This window comes from Harpia harpyja, chromosome 9 (assembly GCF_026419915.1).
Source record: "Harpia harpyja isolate bHarHar1 chromosome 9, bHarHar1 primary haplotype, whole genome shotgun sequence".
Lineage (NCBI taxonomy): Eukaryota > Metazoa > Chordata > Aves > Accipitriformes > Accipitridae > Harpia > Harpia harpyja.
The window spans coordinates 31,991,223-32,016,869 of NC_068948.1; the positions used below are offsets into that span (position 1 = coordinate 31,991,223).

Consider the following 25,647-nt stretch of genomic DNA (forward strand, 5'->3'; position numbering starts at 1 on the left):
GCCATGGGCAGCTGTGGGACACGCTGCCTAATTAGAAGCACGTTATCCGACAGAGATCCCTGCCCGTCCCGGGAGGGCCCAGCCTGCCATTATGGCTCGTTGTACAAAGCTGCAGCCCAGCAGCAAATGATACGTTTCCCGGCTGCTTTTTCTGTCCCGGGACCCGCAGGGAGGGCTGAGCTCCCCCGAGGCAGGAGCTGGGCTGAGCCTTAACACTGCTGTGTTTTGTGGGTGTGTTTTGGTGGAAAGCGGGGCTGGGGGACAACCCAGGGTCACTCACCTGCCTGTCCGTGCCGCTGCCAGCACCGCCTGCCCAGAGGGACCTGGCAGGCAGGGCGTGGTGGTTCCCGTGCCATGGTGCAGTCCTTTGCTGTCCGTGCTGGTAGCGTGGCTCTCCTGCAGCCCTGTTTCCTCTGGGTAACCTAAACCCATAATTTCTTGTCCCTAACCGCTGCTCCCACCAGGCAGCACCCACAGGCTGCAACCTCCCCATGCTGCGTCCGTCCCCTTCCCGGTGCCCAGCGTGGCCGTGCCGGCACCGCCGGCTCCCACAGCCAGATCCCACCGAGCCCCCCAAGGCTGCAGGAGTGGTGGGGCATCGAGGACCAGCCCCAGCCCTGCTCCCAGCCCCGCTGCAGCAGCAGCTCCTTGCTGCCTCTGGGCGCTTCTCCGGGAGCGGGGTGTATCCCAGGAATGTTTTCTTTCCTTGGGCGGCAGATCGGAGCACACAGGGTCTGCTCTGTGCCCTGTCCTGGGCTGCACCCAAGCTGACCGCAGTGGGGAGAGGCAGCGGGGCCGGGCTCGCCCTTGCCCATTACAGCTGCGCTTTGAAGCCAGCAGCACCACAGCCGGTGGGGCCTCTGCAGAGGTGAGGGGTCCCCACGGCTGGGTAGGTGGGCACTGAGGAGAGTCAGGGCAGGCAGGAGCGGCTGGGAGACCCTGGGCTGCAGGGGGTCTCGCTGGCCCCAACAGCTGCCAGGGTCGGCGTGGGATCTGCTCCCACGTGGGGGCACGGTGCCCCGTGGGAGAGGATGGGGAGGGACAGGGGTTATCTGGGGATGACAGTGGATTTTCCTCTGCCAGGTCTCCCACTCTCGTGGAAAGAGCTGGGGGTTGCAGCCGCGCAGGCAGGCTGCTCGTGCCTGTCCCCCTGGCCAGGGAGCATGGCAGATACCGAAGACCCCCCCACGCGCTGCTGGCAGTGATGCCGGTGAGGGGCCGGGGGATGACGGTTCTCTCCAGAATGACTCCTTCCCTCTCTCCTCGCTGGCCAACCTGTTCGAGAGCGAGGACACCCCATCCTCTGCTGAGGCAGCCCGGGGCCCCCCCCGGCGCTGGGGATGGAAAGCAAAACCTCCGCATGAAATTCCATGGGGCTTTCCGGAAAGGCGCCCCGAAGCCCATGGAGCTGCTGGAGGCTACCATCTATGAGTCGGCTGTGGTCCCCGCACCCAAGAAAGCCCCCATGGACTCCCTCTTTGACTATGGCACCTACCGCCACCACCCCAGTGAGAACAAGCGCTGGCGCAGGAGGGTTGCGGAGTGAGTACAGCGATGCCCATGCACCCCGGTGCTGGCAGGGAGTGATGGGGTGGGGGGGCACCCAGGGCACGCTGGGTGCAACATGACGGGTATGGGGATGCTCAGCAGCTGGGGATGGGGACAGACCCCTCGTGGCTCTCTGGGTGGTCCTTTGGGGTGCTTTGGGCAGGGGGTGCCATACACAGAGAGCAGCTCCCAGCCAGGCCCAGTGGCAGCGCTGGGCTGCGCCACACTGCCCCATGCCATGCCATGGTGCCCTATGCCATGCCATGGCGTGGGTCTGCAGCCCCGCTGTGCTGTGGGGCCGAGAGCGTGGCTCCCCTTCCCCCTTTGGCGGTGCCGTGAAAGAGGCTCTGTGCGCCGGGCCGCTCCCCTGGCCGGTGCGGACGTCTGGCTCCCCGGCATGAAAGGGCTTTTCAGGAGGGCCTCCACCCTCCCCGCGCCAGGAAACCGGAGCCGGGGGGGGCAGCCCGCGGCCGGGCACACAATGCCCCTCTGTGCCGGGCACCTGGGGCGGCCGCTGTATCCCCCTGCCACTGTCCTCACCCCAGGGGTGCAGCCTGGCTAGGTCCCTTGGGTGGGGGGGGATGCAGGTGGGTGGAGGGCGCCAGGATGCCCCATGTGCCCCCTGCCCCAGAGACCCCTGGCTGGGGCAACTGCCGTCCATCCTCCTCCCCCCCCCATTCCCCGTGCCCGGAGCTGGCCGGTTGTCCAGCTGCCGCTGACTGCTCCGACCGGTCTGGCTTTGCCCACGGCGCTGGAGCGTGACTGAACCTGAGGCCCGTCCCTGCTGGGAGGGGCACGGTTGGGGGCCCAAAATATTGCAGCACCCAGCTGGGAGCTGGCAAGATGCCCACCAGCCCCTGTGGGCAATACTGGGAGGTGGGATGCTGGGAGAACTGGGCTGCTGTGGGTGGGGAGGCTGCCCTGGCCCCATGGGCGACCCTGGCTGGGGGGTGCCCCCGGCTGCCCATGCCCTTCCGTGGCAGCTAAGCACCCTCAAGCTCATTCCATGGGTGGGAAACTGAGGCAGCGGCTCCGGACCCCAGTGCTGGCGCTTCTCCTGCAGGAAGCAGGCGGCGGGCATGAAGGCGCCGGCTCCCAACCCGCCCCCCGTCCTCAAGGTCTTCAACAGACCCATCCTTTTCGATATCGTCTCCCGGGGGTCCCCGGCTGGCCTGGACGGGCTCCTCTCCTTCCTCCTCACCCACAAGAAGCGCCTGACGGATGAGGAGTTTCGAGGTGAGCACCTGGGGCTGGTTCTGCTCTGGGACTGGGGCTGCGCCATGCCACCAGTGGTCCCCGTGTCCCCTCGGGAATGGTGATGCATAGCCCTGGCACAGGGAGGCTGCGATGTGCGGCGCCCGGGAGGAGCTGGGGATTTGACCAGGGGGTGCAGGGCTGGGCACCCCCATAGCCTGGTGGGCTCGCCCCGGCACCCCCTCAGCACCCTCTGCTCCCAGAGCCCTCCACGGGGAAGACCTGCCTGCCCAAGGCGCTGCTCAACCTGAGCGGGGGCAGGAATGACACCATCCCCCTCCTCCTCGACATCGCCGAGAAGACGGGCAACATGCGGGAGTTCATCAACTCGCCCTTCAGGGATGTCTACTACCGAGGTAGGGGGGCACGGGGGTGCTGCTAGACCTGCCCGGGCATGGGGGACCCCAGGGAGGTTTGGGGACCGGAGCAGCAGGGACCCTGGGGAGGATGGAGGATGCTGGCAGGTTGGGGACCAAAGCAGCGAGGACCCTAGGGAGGCTGAGAAGCTCCAGGGGGGCTTGGCGACTGCAGCAGCAGGTACCCTGGGAACGCCAGAGACCTGGGGGAAGTTGTGGGGTGAGACGGGGGGCTGACGGGTGCCGGCGGTGCAGGTCAGACAGCCCTGCACATCGCCATTGAGCGCCGCTGCAAGCACTACGTGGAGCTGCTGGTGGAGAAGGGAGCAGATGTGCATGCCCAGGCCCGCGGCCGCTTCTTCCAGCCCAAGGACGAGGGCGGCTACTTCTACTTTGGTGAGTGGGGAGGGAGCCGGTGGGTTGCTTGGGGGACACCGCCTGCACCCCAGGGATGCCCCAGTGGCAGGCTGAGTCACGACAGCGTGCTGTCCCTGCAGGCGAGCTGCCCCTCTCGCTGGCTGCCTGCACCAACCAGCCCCACATCGTGCACTACCTGACGGAGAACGGGCACAAGCAGGCGGACCTGCGGCGCCAGGACTCTCGTGGCAATACCGTGCTGCACGCCCTGGTCGCTATCGCCGACAACACCCGTGAGAACACCAAGTTCGTCACCAAGATGTACGACCTGCTCCTCGTCAAGTGTGCCAAGCTCTTCCCCGACACCAACCTGGAGGCGCTGCTCAACAACGATGGCCTCTCCCCCCTCATGATGGCTGCCAAGACCGGCAAGATTGGGGTACGGTGACCCCCCCCGAGCTGCAATCCGTCTGCCGCGCTGCCCCGTCAGGTCTTGGCTGAGCCATGTCGCACTTGGTGCACGTCCCCGACAGCAGCGAGCAGCATGGCTTCCCTCTGCAGATGATGCTAGAAACCTGCATGTGCAGCCTATTAACCTGGCTAATTAACCTTTCCCTAATTAACCCGAGGCTCTCGATACATCCTGTCTTTTCCCCTGACTTGCCCTCGTCCTCCAGTGGTGCGGGCAGGGGGGTCGTTAAAAATGCAAAAGCTGCAGCATCCTGGGGGGCTGCCTGCCTGCTGCGACGGTGTCCCTGCACCCCAGGAGCACCCCAGGCCCCCGTGGGCTGTAGGGGGGTGGGTTGGGGTGTACAGCGGTGGAAGGGGAGCTGCCTAGGGTGGGGTGGGAGGAGAGCAGGGTGTCCTGAGCAGGCGGGGGCCAGATGCGGGTTTGCCCACGGGCGAGTGGTCCTCCCTCCGGTAGATCTTCCAGCACATCATCAGACGGGAGATCACGGACGAGGATGCCCGGCACCTCTCACGGAAGTTTAAGGACTGGGCGTACGGCCCCGTCTACTCCTCCCTCTATGACCTCTCCTCGCTGGACACCTGTGGGGAGGAGGTGTCCGTGCTGGAGATCCTTGTCTACAACAGCAAGATTGAGGTGCACAGGGACCGGGGGGGAGGGGGACCGGGAGGACCACGGGGCTGGGTCCCCGCTGACAGCGCCCGTGTCCCACCAGAACCGCCATGAGATGTTGGCCGTGGAGCCCATCAACGAGCTGCTGCGTGACAAGTGGCGCAAGTTTGGGGCCGTCTCCTTCTACATCAGCGTGGTCTCCTACCTCTGCGCCATGGTCATCTTCACCCTTGTTGCCTACTACCGCCCCATGGAAGGCCCCGTGAGTCCCGTGTCACCATGGCACAGCCCCATGGGCCAGCACCTCCTGGCAGGGGTGGGGTTTGCCGGGTCTCTGCCCCAAGCAGCCCTGCCTGCCCTGGGACGGTGGAGCAGCTCAGCTCTGTCCTTTCCCTGCAGCCTCCCTACCCGTACATCACCACTGTCGACTACCTGCGCCTGGCTGGGGAGATCATCACCCTTCTCACCGGCATCCTCTTCTTCTTCACAAACGTCAGTGTGGCGAGGCTGGGGGTCCTCCCGTGGGACGGCCGAGCCCTCCTGGTCTCCATGCAAGGAGTGACTCGAGGGCAACAGCCCCGTGTCCTGAGGCATCATCCCCTGCCATGATGCCCCCAGGACACTGGGACCCTGCCGCGAAGGGGCTTGCTCCCCTGACCCCCCCCAACCTCTCCCTCTCTCCTCCAGATCAAAGATCTGTTCATGAAGAAGTGCCCAGGCGTGAACTCCTTCTTCATAGATGGCTCCTTCCAGCTGCTCTAGTACGTGGGGAACCCCTGGGGCCTCCCCAAGCCACAGCACCTCCAGGCTTGCAAGGGGCAGTAGCCGACAATGGCTGTGGGTGCAGGGTCTGACCCCGGCTCTCTTCCAGCTTCATCTACTCGGTGCTGGTGATCGTCACGGCAGGGCTGTACCTGGGCGGCATTGAGGCGTACCTGGCCGTCATGGTCTTCGCGCTGGTCCTGGGCTGGATGAATGCGCTGTACTTCACCCGGGGGCTCAAGCTGACGGGGACCTACAGCATCATGATCCAGAAGGTCTGGCGGGGTCAGGGGTCTTCTCCTTCCCCAGCAGGGCTGGTCCTCCTATGGATGTGTGGCCCAAAAGGAGGGTCCTCCATGCTTTCTTTAGGGTTTCTTGTGGCTCACCAATGCCCTGCTCTCAGCCCGGTCATCATCTCTGCGGCACGGCTCGGCCATGGTGCCTGGGCACACAACTGGGCACTGTGGTCGAGCACGTCTCACCCCACTCTCCATCACTTGCAGATCCTCTTCAAAGACCTTTTCCGCTTCCTCCTGGTCTACTTGCTCTTCATGATCGGCTATGCGTCAGGTAGGCTCCTGGCTGGCAAGCTGGGGCTCAGGGGAAGGACAAGCCCTGTGGCACGGCATGGCACAGCATGGCAGGGGTCTGCAGAGCCCCTGCTCCATCCTACCCATCTGCAGGCTCAGCCTTTGCCTCCTCCTGTGGTGGAGAGGGGCTCGGCCAGTGTGGAGCCATGTGGGGGCCCGTTGTGAACCCCATCCTTGCTGCTGCCTCCACGGACTCGCCATCCCTGTCCCTCCTCCCCCAGCTCTGGTGTCCCTCCTCAACCCGTGTCCCAGCAGTGAGTCCTGTGGCGAGGAGCAGTCCAACTGCACGGTGCCCACCTACCCCTCCTGCCGGGACAGCCAGACCTTCAGCACCTTCCTGCTCGACCTCTTTAAGCTCACCATTGGCATGGGTGACCTGGAGATGCTTGAGAGTGCCAAGTACCCTGGTGTCTTCATCATCCTCCTCGTCACCTACATCATCCTCACCTTTGTGCTCCTCCTCAACATGCTCATCGCTCTCATGGGTGAGACAGTGGGCCAAGTCTCCAAGGAGAGCAAGCACATCTGGAAGCTGCAGGTACCACCCCGGGGCTGCCTGTGCCAGGGAGGGGCTGCAGCACCGCAGCACCCCAAGTTCCATCAAAGCAGCACCACCTGGGCAAGGGACTCCCATGCCCGCATTCCCAAGCGGCTGAGGGGTCCCTGATGTCCCCGGCAGTGGGCCACCACCATCCTGGACATCGAACGCTCCTTCCCTGTGTTCCTGCGGAGAGCCTTCCGCTCGGGGGAGATGGTCACTGTGGGGAAGGGCACCGATGGGACGCCTGACCGCCGCTGGTGCTTCAGGTAAAGGCAGGCACCCTTGGGAGCTGGGGATCGGGAGCAGCTGAGCCTCTCCCACTGCAGCGACCAGCATTTCGGGGTGATGGGGCCGTGCTTTCGTTTGCTGGGTAGTTTGTACTAATCTGGAGCCAGGTGGCATTACTGGTGGCGGGATGGTGCAGGGATGCAGGAGCTGACGCTCTGGCACCCAGCCGCTCCGTGCAGCCCTTCCGGGTCTGACCTTCCCTGCAGGGTGGACGAGGTGAACTGGTCCCACTGGAACCAGAACCTGGGCATCATCAGCGAGGACCCGGGCAAGAGCGACACGTACCAGTACTATGGCTTGTCCCACACCGTGGGCCGGCTGCGGAGAGGTAGGCATGGTGCTGTGGGCTGGGAGCATCCCTTGGGATGCTACTTGCAGCCTCTGATGAGCCCCAAGAGCAGATTTGCTTTGGGGCCTGGGCGACACAGGGCTGACCAGCAAGGTGGGAGCAGCCACAGGCTCCTGGCTCTGACAAATTCCTGCCATCTCTGCAGATCGCTGGTCGACGGTGGTGCCACGCGTGGTGGAGCTCAACAAGAGCTGCCAGCCGGAGGAGGTGGTGGTGCCGCTGGGGACCGTGGGGAGGGTGGAGACGCGGGAGCGGCGGCATGGCCAGGCCCCGAGCTCCCCGCTCTAGCATAGCGGTGCTGGGAGCCGATGGACTCTGCCCAGGCCCCCGGCACGGCCCTGGCACAGCCAGCAGGATCACGGACTAGGCTGGACGGTGCTTGTCTGCTCCTCAGGGATTCATGCAGCCTCTGTCCCTCCAGCAGCTGCTGTCCTGGCGGATGGGGGGATCCTGGCTCTGCCCTGGCGGTCGCCGGCTCGCTCGGATGAGCTCCAGTGCTGCTGCTTCGCTTTGCCACACTGGGGCTGTCGGCTGTGCCAGGCTGGGAACCTCTGCTGCGGGCAGGGTGCAGGGAGCATGGCCCCCTCCACCCACAAAGGCCAATGGTTTTTGCTACATGTTTTTGCACAAGATTTATATGACTATTTATTTAGCAATAAAGACTGGCCTGCCGCCGCTGCCTCCTCCTGGCATTGACTGATTCTAGCTGGGAGAGCGTCGCTGCAGGCAGGTCTCTGGGAGGGACACAGGAGCTTGCTGCTTCTTGTGCCATGGTGGAAGGCCACCCAACACACTGAGCTCACGCTCCTCTGCAGACAGACCCTCCCGTGGTGCCCTGTGCCTCCTGGAGCCTGCTGCCAACCTGGCAGGGCACTGTGATGGTACGGAGCAGGCAGAAGCCCACGGGACACTGGGCAGAGCACCATGTGCCTGCAGATGGGCAGGGCCGCACCGAGCAGCGGATGGGGTCGTGGCTGGCTGCAGCACCCGGTGCCACCCTCCTGGCCTTGGCTGCTCTGCCTGGGAGATGGGAGAGCCCGGCCCTGGCAGCCCTGCGCTCATCCGGAGGTGCGTGGCCAGCAGCACACAGCTGCCATTGCATGGCTGCAGTACGTGGGTATGATGCACAGCTGCAGCGCACAGCTATGCTAGATGGCTGTGGTGCAGGGCTGCGGTGCACGGCTATAGTGCAGGGCTGCGGTGCAGGGCTGCGGTGGAGCGCTGCAGCGCAGAGCCCACGGCGCAGGGCCGGCGATGCCCGACTGCGTCCCGTCGGGGCCGCCGTTCCACTGGAGGGCACCACACACCGCGCAATGCCGGATCCGGCCCCGGCAGCAGGAGGGAGCCCGGGGCCGGGCCCCGCCGGGCTCCTGCCCCACGTCCGGCCGGGCAGGCTGTGGGGCTGGGCAGCCCCGGGCTGGGGGCAGCCGGACCGGCGGCGAACCGAGGGTCTGCGGCCGAGCTGGGCATCCGCCCCGGTGTCCCTGCGCACCCCTCGCCCCGTCCTCGGGTGGGGACCGGCCTGCGGGATGCGGGTCCGCGGGATGAGGCCGGTGTCCTGCTCCTGCTGGCTGCCCTTGCGATGTCCTGCTGTCGGGCAGGGAATGGGGGTGAAGCGGGGGGCTGCCCGGCTGGTGCAGGATGAACTCCCGGCAGGATGGGCAGTGGGACAGGCAGTACTGCCTGGGCAGGATGCTCCCCATTCCCATCCCATCCCATCCCATCCCATCCCATCCCTTTCCCCTTCCCCATCCCCATCCCATCCCATCCCCTCCAATCCCCATCCCATCCCATCGTGCCTCTTTCTTTAACCGTGTTGCTGCTTTTCTGCTCATCTCCCCTCGCAGCCATCTGCAACGGTGTAGTTTCCTTTTGCAGCTGGGCATTGTGTAGGTCTGAAGGACTGATTGGGGTGGCACGATGGCATGGTGGCACAGTGACTTGGTGGCAGGGACACTGGCCAGGGCCTTGGAGGCAGCCCAGCTCGCTAAGCAAATGATATAGCAGAAAAGGGGACACTTCTTCAAACTTGATTACTCGCTGTTAGCTTTAACTGCACTGTCTCCGTTTAAATGTGATTTACATATATCTCATATTGTGGTTTAAGTATTTCCCCAGGGTGAGGGAATGAATAAGTTTCATTATCACTACTTAGGAGAGGCTGAGGTTTCAGCTCTTGGCTCACACTGCATAATCGAATGAGGACCTGAGCCGGCTCCTGCTTTCACGCCAGCTGTTATTTGAAAATGATAAACTTTGCTTTTGCCCAGCCGGGCGGCCAGGTCCCCACCAGGTACACGGTGGCCAGTGCTGGCCGGGCAGTGTGGAGCAGCTGGGCGAGCCCCGGCACAGGGCTCGGCCGCCCAGCGTGCCAGAGGTGGGCTCTGTGCCGCGGCTGCCCCCAGCTACAGCGCCAGAGATGGGATTTTCCAGCATAATTGGTAATAAACCAAATTTTTTCCCTCCCGTGCAAATTCTAATGTCCCAAAGCTGAGGTGCCACGTGTGAGCAGGGTTTAAAGTGGTTGGGATGCAGGAAAGGCGGACATCGGAGTGCCCGAGCACCCTGTGCCATCATGCTAGACCCCATGGTGGCTCGGTGGGGATGGGGATACCACAGCCACGACGGTGACATCCCGGCATGAGATGCTTCTGCCACCTTCGGGGCTGCAGGACTTGCATTTGGCCCTTTTATACCCTGCTCTGCTAAGCCCTGAGCTATTGCACCCTCTGCCTTCAGGCATGGCCACGGAGCTGGGGGGCTGGTGGGCTGGGGGTGCTTCAGCGCGGCCCCCTCCTGCCCCCCCCCCCCCCCGCCGCCCTGCCAGCGATGACGAACCCAACAAAAGGAAGAGAAAAGCACTTGTCATCCAGAATGCGGAGCGCGGAAGCAAATTTATTTTTAGATAAATCTAAAGCTTAATTTGTGAAGCTAATATCAATCAAAATGAGAGATGGGGTTTTTTAAGTCTTTTTGCAGCCATGCAATTTATACTGCCTGTCTCTTCTCCTCACTCTCAAGCAGCAAAGGTGGCCGCTAAGTTTAATATCAGCCTCATGCACACCTGCCTTAGAAATTATTATTATTATTATTATTTTAATAGGAAGATATTTGCAGACCAGAAATGGGATCGTTTCCCCCCGCTGCGTTCCTGCAGCGCTCGTGGGGTGCTGCACCCTGCAGGGGTGTGGGAGGCCTATGGAGGGTGGTGGCTTTGCCCTGAGTGCTGGGATGCATCTCGGGGGTCCTTGCCCCATCTCCAGCTGGTGTCCACATGCATGTCGGGTCCCCAGGGACTCACCTGCGCCCGCTGGAGCTGGCATTGTGGCAGCCCTGGATGGAGGCAGGTGCCCAACAAGGAGGGACCCATTTATTTTGGATTATGCATTTGAAGTCCTCCCGTGTGCAGTGAAATCCTCCTCCAAGAGGGAGCTATCTGAGGGGAGAATTAACCTGCTAAATAATAAAAACCCTGCGCACCTCCTAATGAAATGTAATGACTTTGAGACTGGCAAGATGGATCGCGCCGTCGCTCCCAGCCGCTCGCCCTGATTTATGGCAATGTGGGAAATATGATGGAGGCAGCACTAATGAATCCCCCCCCCCTCCAAAGAGCACCGGTAACGGAGCAAAGTTTCTCCTGGGGCCTCCAGCGAGGCTCCTTGCACCAGGCAGCCCTGGCCTCAGTAGGATCCCTCCACTTTGGTAGCCCCCAATGCAGGGGGGAGCCCCACAGAGGGGCTGCAGCTGGCACCAGCACCCTGTGCCCAGCACAGAGGGACCCACCAGCACCGCCGTGCTTCAGCCTCACGTTTCTTTTGATGTGGCACCTTTTTAATGACAAAGATCTAAGCAAATATCTTCCTCCAGCCGATCTAATTTTAACGTGTAGACAGGCAATGGCATCCCACCCCCACCCCCCCAGTAACATTAACCTCTGTGAAAATTTCCTTTTGTCCCAATTTCTCTTTGTTCCCTGGATGGGCTGTCATGCCGCTCACTGCTGGTGACAGAGCGGTCCTCTCCTGGCATGCCATAAATATCGGCAGAACCACGCGCACCATGGTTATGGCAAGAGAGCGAATGAGACAAATGGAGCCATGCTCCCCAGGTGCAGCTGTGGCCGCAGGGCAGCTCCAGGCATGTGGCTGCATGGCTGTGTCCCTGTCCCCATCCCTGTCCCCCCATCCCTGTTCTCATCCCTGGCAGACCTGGGGGGGGAGCAGCAAAAGGGCAAAAAATAATAATAATAAAGCTTTGCCCCTGACAAACCAGCCCTCTGTCCCCAGTTCACATCCATGGCCATGGTGTGTTTTGGATGCCCCCCCACTACGCGCAGCTCAGGCTGGTGGGTCGTGGCCTCTCCACGCTGCCGGATGCCTGGCCGTGGGCAGCACTACACCTGCAACCTGCCATGGGTTTCTGCTGGGACCGGTCCCGCAGCCAGCGCTGGCCATGGGCAAGGGTGGGCAGGAACCGGTTGAAAAATGATCTGAATTCTGCAGGTGGATAAGTGGAAAATAAAGCAATCGCTGCCCGTGCCCTCGCAGCCATGCTGGGGGTCGTAGGCAGCTGTGGGCAGGGGTGTGAGCGGGCAGCCGAGCCCCCCGCCGCCCTCAGCCCCCTCCCCGGCCAGGATAACGGCACGCCATATGTCACCGCTGCGGGACGCGGGGGCCAGGGAGACGTGCCCTCCGCCCAGAGCTATTTGGGATTTAATACTATTATCCTAATGCAACCGGCTCTTTGTTCGGGCCGGGAAGCTGCTGCTGGGGCAGAGCAGGGGGGTGGTCGGGGTTAGGGGAGATCAGCCCCCTCCCAGCCAGAGCGGGGCTGCTGGAGACCCCCCCATCCTGCCCCGGCACCAGGAACCCTCCTGCTGGGGGGAAAATCGGTGGCAAACTCGCCGCAGATGATGGATGGCAGGGGAGATGCCATCACTGCAGCGGTGCCAGCTGCAGGTCCTGGGATGGGGATGCGGTACCCGACCCCCGGCACCCATCACCGGGCCCTCAGGGCTGCGAGAGGCGAGCTTCCCGCGGGTGCACGCAGGGCCGCAGCCCTAATCCCTGGGGATTTGGCCCACGTGCGCCCACCTCACCCGGCCACCCTCTGGTGGTGCCACACCAGATTAATGGCTCAGCGTCGTTAGCAGGTTATTTATAGGTGCTCCTCCGTGCCCTAAAAATCTGCGGGAGGAAGGCAGGGAGCGAGGGGCTGGGGGGGTCCCAGCTGGGGTGGAGGGGAGCCCGGGGGTGGCCACAGCAAAGCAAAGAGACTCCAGAGCACACGTCCAGCGATATCCTGGTTTTACTTTGGGAAAAACACCATCCGGACACACGGCTTGCGGGTTTTGTGTTTTTTTGGTTTTTTTTTTTTTCATTTGTTTTCTCTCATTTTTAAAACAATATAGTGCAGCCAGCACTTCTCACAGTAGAATATAATGGTCAATTTTAGTATAAAAAAAAAACATTCTCAGAGATTTGTAAATGCACTTAGTGCTTGAACAGGCCTTTCAGGGATACAGTACCTCTTTTCCGAGCACAATCACCTTGGGTTTCATCGGGGTATTTTTCTTTTTTTTTCCTTTAAACATCAAAACACTTTGTATTTTGTGGTGCAGAGCCTTTTTTAAATGAATAAATCTATTAAACACAGAATTACACATAGTGAATAATGGACCGTAATGAGCATTTTGGAACTGTTTTTTTAAAAAAAAAAAAAAAAGGAGAAAAAAGGAGGGATGTCAGCGCCCCGGGAACCATGGTCGCCTCTAACCCAGAACCAAGGTAGAACAGACAATAAGGGGAGGAAAAAAAAAAAAAAAACCAGCCTGGAAATGTGAGACCCGGGCAGGTTCCCGGGGGTGCCACGGGAAGGGAGAGGGGCCGGGGGTCCTGCTGGGCGGCTGGCATGGGGCCACCAAACCTCCCGGTTGAGTGGGAATAGGAGCCGGTGGCCAATGCGGGGCTGGGCGAGAAGAGGAGGAGGAGGAGGAAGAGGGGCGGGAGGAGACTCTGTAGCAGCCAACACATAGATGTACAGCCTAGTCAACTAAAAAAAAAAAAAATTAAAAAAAAAAATCTGTTCAAGTTTTCAAGTGTTTTTCTTAAATAGCCTCCAGACTGTCCCCAATTATTAGCTTTAATCAAAGCAGTGCAAGTTACGGACTTCAGCTACAGGTCAGGCGCGAGCTCCCTGCGGCCACCGCACGCCGGCTGGCTGCCGGGCTGGCACCGGCTGCCAGTGAGCCTCTTGGCCGGCCGCGGCACAGGGCTCTGCCCCGCACGGATCCGGCCAGGCGCCCGGAGCGGAGCCTCCTCTCCCTGGATAGCAGCAACTCGTAGCGATTCCCTGTTCACATTCGTGGAGATAAAATGATTTCTGAGCTATATAGACAAGCGGTCCTTCATCCTCGGCTTCCGGCGGGTTGCAGGTGTATCCAGTCTGGGGACCCCAGTGAAACGCCAGTGTCCCGGGAGCCCTTTTGGCAGCCGACTCCATGTCCCCCTCCCCGTCCCCCCGCCCTCCTCGCTGCCACGGTCCGGTACCCGCACGGTGCCGGAGGGGAGCACGGCTCGCGCCAAAGTCCTTGCCCCTGGGTTTGGGAAAAGCAGCATCGGTTCCTTATCTGTAGACGGGCAGGCGGATGTGGGCATGCTGGTGGTCCAAGAGCCTTGGCACAGACACGGTCTCGTAGCCCTTGCCCAGCATCTGCTCCTTGATGCAGGGTGGGTGGATGTCGTTGATGAGATACTCCAGGGACTGGAGGCTGCTGCTGAGGATGGAGGTATTGCAGAGCGTCTTGCTGGGCAGCCCCTCGGCGGGGGGCACCCCCAGCTCGCGGGGCCCGGCCCCCAGCTCCGGCGGGTTGTAACAGTCGCTGTTGGGGGTCACCAAGATGCTGTTCCAGGGAGGGGCAAAGTACTGCCCCACCGAGAAGTTGCCGTGCATGCAGTTCAAGGGGGATGAGCTCACCTTCTCGGCCGCGCCGCCCAGGGCGTAGGGGCGTGAAGCCCCCACGCACGTCTCGGGGGACTTGCTGAGGGCCCCCCCGCCGCCGCTGCCCCCGCTGTACATTCGCAGGTGCTGCTGCTGCTGCTTCTGCTGCCAGACCAGGTAGTCCATGCCCTCGGGGTAGACACCCGCCTTGGGTCCCAGGGCCGCGGCCGGGTTGGAGCCCAGCGCCAGCTCGGTGCCCTTGCGGCACTCCGGCAGGACGGCGCCGGCGTACGCGGCGGCGCCGGGGAATGCGCCGTGCTTGGCCGGGCTGGGGTTGGCGGCCACGACGGCCGGGCAGCCCGGCTGGGCGCCCTGCGCCTGACACTGCTGATTGATCTGGTAGATGATGCTCTGGATGGAGGGCAGGTTGGATGGCGGCAGGGCCAGGCTCCTGCCCGCCAGCGGCAGCACGGAGGCTGCCACTGTCACATTGGGGGGCACGGGACCCTCCAGCTGCTTCTGGCCGCCGTGGTAGCTCAGCTGCCCGGCGCAGGAGGGACCTTGAGCTAAAGTGCTTGACACGGGGTAGGGAGCGATGCCAACCTGGGCGGGCGAGAGCTTAGTCCGCTTCCCCTCTGAGTTCTTCACCACGCTTTTACCGGAGGCTTTGACGATGGCCAGGAGACCCTGGTAGCCACTGGCATGCAGGGGGTAGGGGCTGTAGCGCTGCCCCGTGGTGTCGTAGCCATTGACCGTCCGGTTAAGGTGCTTGTGCTGGGGGACCCTGATGTTGGTGGGGAAGATCTTGATGGTCAGCGGGCTGTTGGCCACCTTCTGTGCGTAGGCGTCCAGCTCGGCAGGGCTGGGGTAGCGCGGGGAATGCATGGGTGCCGCCGTCTCGCCTGCGGGAGCAAAGCGTAGGGTGAATCCGGTGCCGCTGGGAGGAGGGGGACCCGGCGCCCCAGCACCCAGTGCCTCCCCCCCACCCCAGCTCCCACCCGCTGCTGGCAGAAACCAGGTCACGGCACCAACCTGCCCCCTCCCGCTGACGGAGTCACTTGTAAGTGGCCTAAAATAAACTCAGTGTGGAGAATGGAAATGTCACTTTACCCAACGGGGGAATCTTTCTCCGAGATTGGATTTAAACTACATTATACAAGCAATTTCATGGGTGCTTTGCGCTGCTACGAGAACCTCACCAAAAATGGAAAAGCATTGCATTTACCAGCCATAAATCAGCAGTTCCTATAATGAGCACAAAAATGTCACTTTTATGCAATTTTACAGATGAACAAAACTGGTGAAATTAACTGTGGTAACCTACTGGAGTCAGCAAAAGCCACTGCAGAAAAAAAATTATATATGTATATATTTTTGTTCCTTTCAAACTCTTTTGCAGGCAAGTTTCTGCCATTCTGGTGTGAAAACTCATTTGTCGTACCCATTATACTTTCATTTGGAGTTTATCTTGAGTATCCAATGAGCCACCAACTGTGAAAATGATTAAATCTACAAAATCTATCTAATAGATGGAATAAATTAGGTGTTTAAAATCTCCACACACACACACACAGAGGCACATGCACATACACGCCAGCACACTGGGGACGATGTTTGGTCCTGAGCTGGTCCCAAAACCCCCGGCCCTGCCAGGGGATGGACACCTGCAGCACTCTGGGAACGCCAGCCCCGGTGTCTGCCTAGAGCCAGGTTTTGTAAGGGAGAGATGGTCAAATCGGGGGGGTTTGGGGCTGGCACCCCCCCACCGAGGAGCCCCAGCCCTCCCAGGGCAATTTTCGAGGCTCCCAGGCAGCGCAGCCCCACAGCACCCCAGGGAAGGGGACTGCAGGCACCCGGCATCCCCGCAGGGACGCTGGGGACCACTTTGCTCCAGATGCCACTGGGACCAGCAATTCCTGATGCCACTGTGGGCTGGGTGGCAAAGTCACTGCAAAAGAGCTGTGCCATTGGATGCATTCAGCACACCTAACAAAGTCGTTAAATTGGTCTGCAACGCCTGGCTCAATCCTGCTCTGAGAGATGCTCCAGCGCAGTGCCCGCGCCTGCCTGCATGTACAGGCATGCCTGGAGGAACCAGGCACAACGTTGAAACCAGGATTCAGGGGGAGGTTGGGGCACTGGCAGCTGCAGGACTCCATGTCACTCCCCGGGCAGCAGCGTGATGTTCAGGGAGACATAGGAGCGAGGCCGTGGCCGCTCTCCATCCGAGCGGTGCAGCAGTAATTTAACAGGCAGAACGGCAGAGCGTTCACCAGCCATTCCTCCCATTAAGCTAATGTTATGGGCTTTTTACAGGTGTCTTAAATAGACATTGTTATTAACGAGTATATTAAGCCAATTAAAACCAGGGCCTTTGAGTAGGATTTAGTGTAGCTGCCGGGAGACAGGAGGCATGGCATCATCAGCTCCCTATGGCGGGACACGTGCAGGCACGTGACATCCCAGGATATGCTGTCAGCCTCGCCGGGCACATCCCGGCCATCGACCGTCCAACCTCCGTAAAGCTCCAGAGCCCGGGTGGCACCTGCAGAGTAGCCAGGGAGCTGCACGGGTGCACGCGAGCGTGCATGCTGGGCGCCGCTGGGCACGGGCACCCTGTGAGTTGGTGGGCGCAGGGGCCTGCAAGCGGGACCCCGGTGGCACGGCACGGCACGCTGCCCGGCACCGCGGCCCGCTGGCACCACGAGCCGTGCACATCTGCATTCCCCTTCATGCCGGCACTGCTGTCCTTGGAGGTGGCAGCATCGTGAATACTCAATTAACATGACACTAATTAGCTGGTGACACTTGCAGAATCCCTAATGAGCCCTTTCCACGGAAACACTCCTTTCCAAGCAAAAATAATAAAAAAAAAGGGGCCATTGCTGGAGGGAGGGAGGCAGCATTGCCTGTGGGCACTGTGGCTCCCCGGCGCGAGTCACCAAAACCCCGTGCCTGAGCACCGGAGCTGCGGGTGACGCTTCTGGGACAGTCCGTGCAGCCCCCCTGGAGCTGCCTGCTGCTGCAGGACAGGCAGAGCTGCCAGCTCGGGTGAGCCGAGCTTGGCCAAGGGCATCCCACCCGCGAGCCCCGGTGCCAGCGCATGCCTGGGGAGCGCCGTGGCCGACCCCGAGCCGGCCTGGGGAGAGCCAGGAGCCACCTTTGTCGCCTCTTCATGCCAGCTGGGTTGGATGTGACAAGCCACCAATTCGGTGTGTTGTCACATATCAGGGTGACGCACCAAACCCCCGCCAGGAAAATTACAGAGCGACCGATTTCCCGGCGGCTCCCGGCGTGCTGGCGGCTGTGCGGCTCCGCCGCTCCCCCTCTCCGCAGTAATTACTGCTTTCTAACGGGCTGTAATTACTGCGAGATGCAAACTCTCCTGAACCACCGCCGTCACCCATCAGGCGCAGGCAGCCCTGACACCAGCCGCTCGCTGCTGGCTTTGCCCCCCTCCTCTTAAACTTGAACTATTGGAGCCATCAAGCCAGGACCGGGTGGGATGCGCCGTGGACCCCTGGCCAGTGTGGTTTACCTCCGCTGGCTGCCGCCACACAGGCAGGCTCAGCCAGGCTCGCCGGCACAAGCAGCCCCGGCTCTCGCCACCCCTAAACCAAATCCAGCCGCCAGCAGCACGCCAGCCTGGGGACAGGCACCCATCAACAGCCGCTTCTCCCAAAAGATGCTACGCCAGCTCCCGGCTCCCTCCCTCCCTTGCTGGCATTCCCACGGGATGCTGCCGGCACACTCCCAGCTCTGGGCTCCCCCTCCCTCTCTGACCTGCTCTATTTTTCCAGCCTGCACTCAATAACAGCTAAATAATTGAATCTGCTCAGCAGCCAAAGATTTGGTTTGAATTTTATTGGAATTTTAAATTGTTTTGTTTCTTCAGTATTTTATTACTGTAAATGGAAAATGCATCGCCCGCAGTAATAATCCGATGGCTTTTTATATTACTCCGAGCTTCTGCTCAAAGCATTATTGGAAAGCCAGGCAGAAACGAGAAGCCATTATAATGGCAGCACAGGCTTATAAGATTACGCCTCCAGCTAAACAACTTTTTACTTTAGCAAATTGGCCACCAAACCTGGTTCGAGACACAGATGTAAATCCCAGACCCCACCGGTGCCGCCATCCGGAATAAATCTCGGTTTATGGGTCGGGGAGCCATGCCCAGAGCAGCCAGGTCTGTGCAAAATGTCTGACAGGGATGGGGGGCAGCTGCGCGAGGGGCGGACGGGGTATGGGGGTGCCTTGAGAAACCCCCCAAAAGCCTTCCCCGGCATGTGCACCCACTGCCGGTGTCCCATGCATCCTCAGCATCCCCCGCATCCCCCACAAAGCCTGCATCCCGGCATCCTCTGCATCCCCTGCAGCTCCTGCATCCCCCACATCCCCAGCATCCCCTGCATCCCTTGCATCCCTGGCATCCCCCGCATGCCCAGCATCCCCAGGGTCCTCCACACTGTGCCTGGCTGCAGCCACAGCCTGCAAGGGATGGGGAAAAGAAAAGATGGGGAGAAAGGAGAGGAGGGAAGCTAACTGAAGCCATTCTTGCAGCAGGAGAGACCAAGGCTAACCGGAGGCAGAGGATCCGGGGCTTGTGCAGCACGGGAGTCGCCTGACGCAAACCCACAACAGTCCCCAATTACCCCCGGCCCTGGCCCCGGCTCCGCTGGGACACAATGGGCGCCGATGAAGCCCAGCTGCCGGGCCCCTAATTAACCCTGATTTTAACTGTACACTTTTAAAGGCACTAAAGCGGTTACAAAGTGGAGAACAAGGCAGGGTTAATAGCGCAGACCTAAATTGCAGGCCCGCGGGGCCTGGGCCCCATAGAAATAATAGACCTGTCTGGGCTGCTCAGCTGTCAGTCAGGCGAACAATTTGGCACCCGAGGAGCTCAGTGATGGCACAGGACCGGCAGCATCGGGGCTCTGGCAATCAGTGTCTGCTCAGTTAAAGCAGTTGTGGGATCAAAACGACACCAGGGAAGATGCTCAGCACCAGGAAGGGTGCTCAGCACTGGGAAGGATGCTAATCATCAGGAAGGATGCTTGACACTGGGACGGATGCTTGGTACCGGGAAGGATGTTTGTGACCAGGAAGGATGCTCGGTACCAGGAAGGATGCTCAGTGCCAGGAAGGATGCTCAGCACCAGGAAGAAAGCTCAGTACCGGGAAGGATGCTCAGGACGAAGAAGGACAGGAAGGATACTCGGCACCAGGAAGGATGCTCCATGCTGGTCCCACAGCCCAGCTGCCCCGGGTGTCCCCTGGCCTGGTGCTGGCCGCAGCATCCCTGGCTGGGCCCCCTCTTCCATGGAGGAAGGCGAGCGCATGCACTGGCAATTTATGGCTTTAATTTTCAGGCCATGATGCTGCAGGAGACACCGCCCTCCCTGGGTGGCTGTCCCACTCTGGAAGGGGACTGTGAGCGGGATGTTGGGGTGCATGGGGGGGTACATCCCGGAGACCAGCGCCGGCAGCACGGCAGCCCTGAGCAAGGACTCAGCGGAGACAAGCTGAGCGGGGATGCGGTGGCAGCAGCACATGGCACCTAACCAGTTAACAGCTGGCACGAAAGACATGCACTGCCTCACCCCCTCCCCTCCATTCCTTTGCTCCTCCGCGAGATGAGATAAGATGGGACAAACCTTATTTTTACACATCGAAAGCACTAAAATATTTTGCAACAAATGAAATAAGTAATCTCAGATGTAAATCTTTATAAAGCTGCCGAAGGCGAAGCTGTGGCTGGAAGCTACCTGGTGCCTCGCTCAGGCCTCAGTTCCCTGCAGCCCCAAAGGAAAATGCTTTTCACCCCTTTTTCAGACAGGAGCAGAGCTGCTGCCGGGGCTGCCATGCTCCTCCTGCCACAGCACAGTCCTGGTCAAAGCGCAGGCACATCCCAGCTGCTCTGCCACAAAGGGTGACCAGCAGTAAGATACCCCATGCCGGGGAGGGCGAGATCCACCGGGACCAGCCTGGCACTGGGGATCCGGTCTGTCTGCGCTGGGACCTTCGGAGCGGCAGGCTGCTTCCCGCTGCCAGCACGGCCGAGCCGAGGCCAGCTCTTCCTCCCTGTGCCGCAACATGCCAGGTGCCCGGCTGGCAGCCCTGCTCCAGTCAGGTCTGTCCCCGCAGCGGCATCCTGCGCCTGGGCAGGGTCATGGCTTGGCACCGCAGGTGGGCTCAGGCGTGCCCAGGCGGGTTTGCCAGGGATGCTCAGCAAACTGCAGCGGCCAGCACCGTGCCCACCGCTCGGGCAACCGTTCCGGAGGAACGGCCAAGGTTTTCTGCTCCGAACCTCAACGCGAAGCCCCGGCTACACTGTCCTGGTCCCGTCGTCACATTCACCCTGGGAAGGGGCATTTCCTGGGGGTCACCCTGCCCTGCCCCGAGCACCCTGCCAGACGTCACCCTCCCTCACCATCCCTCCCCATCCTGCCCTGCTCCTCTTACAGGAAAGCACTGGTCTTTCCAGTGCTGAGCTCGTGTTTCCCTCCTGCTCCAAGCCTGTGGGGCAAAAGGGCAGCAATTAGGCAGGATTTTTAATTGTGCAGGGGCAGGAGGGGGTGGGAAGGGGAGCGATGCTGAGAGCGCCAGGCAGCGACAGGAGGAGACGCTGGGGGACCTGAGCAGCCAGTCAGTGACCGGCGTGCCAATAGCTCTTATTAAAAAATAATAGTGCTGCAGCCTCCAAATGAATTAAACTCTGCAAGAGCTGAGATCTCATCCCCTGGCTTTGGGACCAGGCTCCCTGTTCCCCTCACAGCAAGGAGTTCCCAATGTCTTCGAAGCTTCAAAAAGCATCAAAAATCCCCTTTTTCTCTGCCTGCAACACTAGGAGCAGATTTGGGAAGAACTAAACCCTAAATATTTGCAAAACACTTGGAAGAAACCTCAATATTTAGAAAACACTTGGAAGAAAACAAACAAAACCTTGTACATTTGACAAATCAATAAAATCTTTGAAGATTGGGTCCAAGCCCCAGGTGGCAAAGCTGCCTGGGCAGAAACCGGCCGCCCCGGCCCCACAGGGACTGGCAGGAGCCCCCTGCCCGCTCCGCAGGGCCGGAGGGCAGACCCTGCCCGCACGGCACAGCCGGGGCCAGGGAGCAGGGTGCTGGAGCTGGCGACCCCCTGCCAAGAGCAGGGAAAAGCTCAGGGGGTCCCAGGTGGAGCCCGGGGGGGGGGGGGGGTCGCTGGGGGATGCTGTCCTGCCCAGACCCAGGGTGACCCCAGGGAAGGCATGGGGGCGTGCAGCCCCTGGCCCTGCGGAGAGCAGCAGTGGCACCTGGCGCGGGTGCCACGCGTCCCCCGAGCTGTTTTCAGGGTGCAGCCGGGCAGAGGGGGCCACCGGCGCTGCCCCCCACCATGCTGCTCACTCCGCACCAGGCAGGTTGGGCTGCTGTCACATTGCACTGGCTTTCCCACCCTGTGAAGTGTGGTGGTTTCTATGGTGACTGTGTCCCCAGGATGGGTGGCGCAGAGGCCACCGCGCCACGGTGTATGTGGCGGGGGGCCCATGCACCGGCACAGTCCCCGGTCCCTCGCGAGCACAGCCCCGGCAGGGATGGCAGCCACCCATGACCGGCACCCTCAGCACCACCACGGCTGCCCATAAATTGCTGTGTCCCCTCTGCAGAACCCCCCATTGCAGGACCCCCCATTGCAGGACCCTCCCGCATCCCAGCCCCCGGCGTGGAGCCAGGACAAAAGCATCCTCTGGCAGAGCATCCTCGGCGCGAGGAGCAGAGAGACAAACGCGCCCCGGCTTCGGGGGCTTAAATTAAAACCAACTACAGAAATAATAGCGGGAGAAATCCATCTGAATAACCGTAGGTGGCAAACCCCGCGCGGCAGCCGTGCAGGAGCCGTAATCTGCAAAGACAACAAAATTCATGACAAAGCACAAAGGGAAGCGCCGGGCTTTGCCATCCCCAGATATTCATCCGTTAACACGTTCCCTTTTTAGGCTGACATGTCATTTCAGACGGGCCTTTTTTCCTCCCCTTTCTTCTCCCCCTCGACGGCGCGCGGCTCTGCCGAGGCGGCTGCTGAATTGGATCACCTCAGGGCGAGCACTTTATTATCTGCAGTCAAAGCGTCACCACAAATACCCGTCTACACACACACGTGTCACTTCCCATTTGTCTCCTCCACGAGGTATTAGCGCCACACGCCGCCGTGCACCGTGCCACCGTGTCCACCGGTGCGGCAAAGGCAAACAGCGCTGAGCGGGAGGCACGCAGGGAGGGCAGCATCGTGGCCATAAGGATGCCCTGGTGCCACCCCACTGCTGCTCCGATGCCACCCTCGTGCCATCCCAATGCAAACCCTGATGCCACCCCAATGCCATCCTGATACTATCCCAATGTCATCCCAGTGCCACCCCAATGCTGTCCCAATGCCATCCTGATGCTACCCCAGTGTCACCCCAAAACTGCCCCAATTCCATCCTTATGACACCCAGATGCCACCCCAACACCACGATGCTGCCCCAATGCCACCTCTATGCCACCCAACACTGCCCTAGCACAGCACTGATGCTGCCCCAATGCTGTCCCACCATGCAGCCGCCGAGGGGACCTCGGGACCGGGAGGGACACCACCACAGCTGGCAGCCCTGCAGCTCAGCCCAGCCGCTCCCCAACCCCTCTGCTCTATCATCGACAGTAAATTAGTATTTGATTCATTTTAAGACATGCGCTTTGCATGCCGAGCATGGCTGCTGGTGCCCATGGCACCCCATCCCTGCCAAGGGGGAGCAGAATGGGCACCCCCGGCACAGGCTGCGGGGAGCGGGTGCCCCGTCCCTGGGTCTGCAGCCCCGCATGGCCCTGCTGGTGCCCAGGAACCTGCTCTGCGGCCGACGGATCAGTGCGGTCTTGGAAAGTTTGGACACAAACCAAATACCCCTCATGTGCCGGGGCGTTACCAGTGAAACCCACCCAACGACCAGGGCTCTGACCTGGTGGGAGACGGTCGCACCCGGAGAGGCTGCGCCAGCGCCAAGCAGCCCCCCTGCACCCAACCATCTCCCACCACGCACGTGACCAATCGAAAAGTGGTTTTGCAGCGTTTCCTGGCAGGGAAAGTGCAAGTCAACAGCACATTTTGGGCACGGCAGTTAATTGAACTCCTTTTTATGGCACGTATATAAATACACACCACCATCATTAACCGATCCCTTCCAGAAACTGAAAATGAAAGAATTAATCTTATTTCACTCATGTGTAACCCTTCATGAAATTAAAATGATATTTTATGGGTGTGTACAAAAGCAGACCCTTGCTGCAGCTACTTTAATGAAAATGCCCTTGGAATAAGTAGAATTGGGTAACAAGAAGCCATTAAATGGGGCTTTATCCCATATGCAATTAAACAGTTTTATCACTGATGAGAGTCCCCACGGGTGAGTGTGGAGAGCTGTGGGTGACCCTGGAGCCGGGTCCCCGGTGCTTTGCTGCTCTCTGAGCCCCGGCCATCAACTCTCATTAGTGTTTTAATAACCCAGCCGGAGCCCTGGGAGGGCTCACGCCAGTCCCCAAGAGCCGTTTCTTATTTCTTACACCATCCCCACGGGGCCCGAGGTGCGAGGTCCCACGGGACCCCTGGCACGAGGCCACAGCAGGGCTGGGCTCCAGATCCAGCCCCGCCAGAAGGATGCAGGCGGTGAGAGGGGGTGGCTGATGCTCACATGGCGAAACGTGATGTTAGCACGGGGGGAGCTCAGGGAGCTCCCCATAACTCCCAGCTCCGTATGGATCCCACCCCCTTAGAGGAGCATGCATCCTGCACCCCCCAGCCGCACGCCCAGCCCCAGGCTGATGGCAGAGCAGTGCGGGCTGAAGGAGGGCACATAGAAAGTAACATTTAATTAAATATAAGTCACCGTTACATTACGGCAGAGAGCAAGAGCAGCAAAGAGTTTGGCCAAGCTGAGAGTGGTATTATTTGATTTATAATTTAAATAAAGCTCAGGATTCCTGTAATGCGTGCAGAATAAAATCAAAAGGGACCAGGCTGCTGGAGTTAATTGGACGTGATATTTTCCTGAGGATGCTGCTTCTCCGCAGGCTCCTGCTCCTCGGCTGGAGGCGGGCAGACGCAGGCAGAGCTGGCAGGGCTCCGGGCACCCTCCTGCTGCCTCCTGCATCCTCCTCGAGGATGCAATGCCGCCATGCCGGGCCGGTGCCTGCGATGCAGCTCTGGGATTACCGGCAAGGGAAACTGGCTGCTGCCATGAGCTGGCAACAGTGAGCACCACGGCAAAGTCACCTACAGCATTTAACCGGATGAGTTTTGTGGGATGCACCGAGCCCGCTGGGATGTGGCCATGCCGGCGCATGGGGCACCAAGTCAGGGGGACGGTAATTAGCAGGAGAGCCAAGGGGCAGAACTGGGGGGTGAAGGCACCGGGGCCGTCAGCTCCCAACATGGGCAGGAAAATTAGTCAGCTCACCTTTTATGTGAAATTAATACAAAAATTAATCAGCAGCACGGGCAGGATAATAGGATTTCACAGTGGTGCTGGGCCAGACGGCCAATGTGCCGAGAGCCAGACTCATTTAATATCGACAGAAACAATGCCAGAGGACAGAAATAAGACCCATAAAGATAATTACTGAGATACTCAGGAGCAAATTAAGTAATCAGAGGCACTTCTAAATTGTGCCTCGTTTTAAGAGAACGCTATCTTTGTCGATTACCTACGCAGGCGTTTAAGAGGCGGCAGGAGGCTCGGCCCTGCGCGCCGGCTCACCGGCCCCTCTGCGCCGCGCTTACCGCAGGTGCCATAAATAAAGAAGAGAAAATCGTATTCCAAACCAGATGCGTGGCCCTGGATGTCACCTGCAATTTAATTTGCACTAGCAGGAGGTAGAGAGGAGCGAGATGCACTGGATTTGCCCATAATGAGCGGAAACATACGGGCAGCTAAACTTTGATTAAGGTGACCTGGCTGGCAGCAGCCGGCGGTGAGCGCGGCACAGGGGTCCAGCTGGGGAGCTCAGCCACCGCCGCCATGCACCGCCCACCCCAGGAGATGCGCCCCGGTTGGGGGACAAGTCTCAGAGAACTCGGGTGAGCGCGGTACTGCCCTGAGGGATGGGGCATGATCAGCCAAAAACCCCGGTACCCCAGTCCCCTGCGCCTGCTGGGGTCCGGCTTGGGGTCAGACCTCTGCAACCTGCCCTCCTCCCACCGGCACGGCTCAGGGACCCCCCGGCACCCCGGGGCTGGGACCCTCCGAGGACATGGGTGGTTGCACCCAAGAGCAGCTCTCCCCACCGATGGGTGCCTTGCCACATGGTGACACCACGTACAGGCTCCTGCTCCCCAAACCTCATTTTAGCATCGTCTATGGTGGGGCGGGAAACGCTGGGGAGCACCAGCCCCCCCCGGCAGGAGGGTGCTCCTGGGCCCCATCCCCGGGGTGCTGTTCCTCAGCATCCCTACGAGCCAAGACGGTCCCCGGCTCTGAGCTGCAACCGGGGAACGCAGCAGGGACGGGTGGGCATATCCTGACCTCAGAAGACACCACATTGGGCTCGACACAAAGATGCTCA

General features: G+C 60.6%; 2 protein-coding genes across 5 annotated transcripts in view; one reads left to right on the top strand and one right to left on the bottom strand.

Moving 5' to 3' along the window:
- The first annotated feature begins 1,148 nt into the window (after positions 1-1,148).
- Positions 1,149-7,562, top strand: TRPV4 (transient receptor potential cation channel subfamily V member 4). The gene is given in 17 exon segments (XM_052797989.1): positions 1,149-1,187; positions 1,189-1,323; positions 1,325-1,542; positions 2,612-2,784; positions 3,006-3,158; positions 3,414-3,554; positions 3,656-3,954; positions 4,441-4,620; positions 4,700-4,858; positions 4,996-5,088; positions 5,284-5,357; positions 5,468-5,633; positions 5,862-5,928; positions 6,170-6,486; positions 6,628-6,755; positions 6,984-7,105; positions 7,272-7,562. Coding segments are annotated over 17 exon segments (2,592 nt in total). The 5' UTR covers positions 1,149-1,163; the 3' UTR covers positions 7,415-7,562.
- A 4,856-nt stretch (positions 7,563-12,418) lies between these two features.
- The window catches only part of FAM222A (family with sequence similarity 222 member A), a 32,379-nt gene continuing 19,150 nt past the window's right edge, over positions 12,419-25,647 (bottom strand). For all 4 annotated transcript variants that reach the window (XM_052797028.1, XM_052797025.1, XM_052797027.1 and 1 more), the window contains one exon: positions 12,419-14,970. In XM_052797028.1, the coding sequence (XP_052652988.1) occupies positions 13,754-14,953 (1,200 nt within the window). In that variant the 5' untranslated portion in view covers positions 14,954-14,970 and the 3' untranslated portion in view covers positions 12,419-13,753. The remainder of the gene's footprint in view (positions 14,971-25,647) is intronic.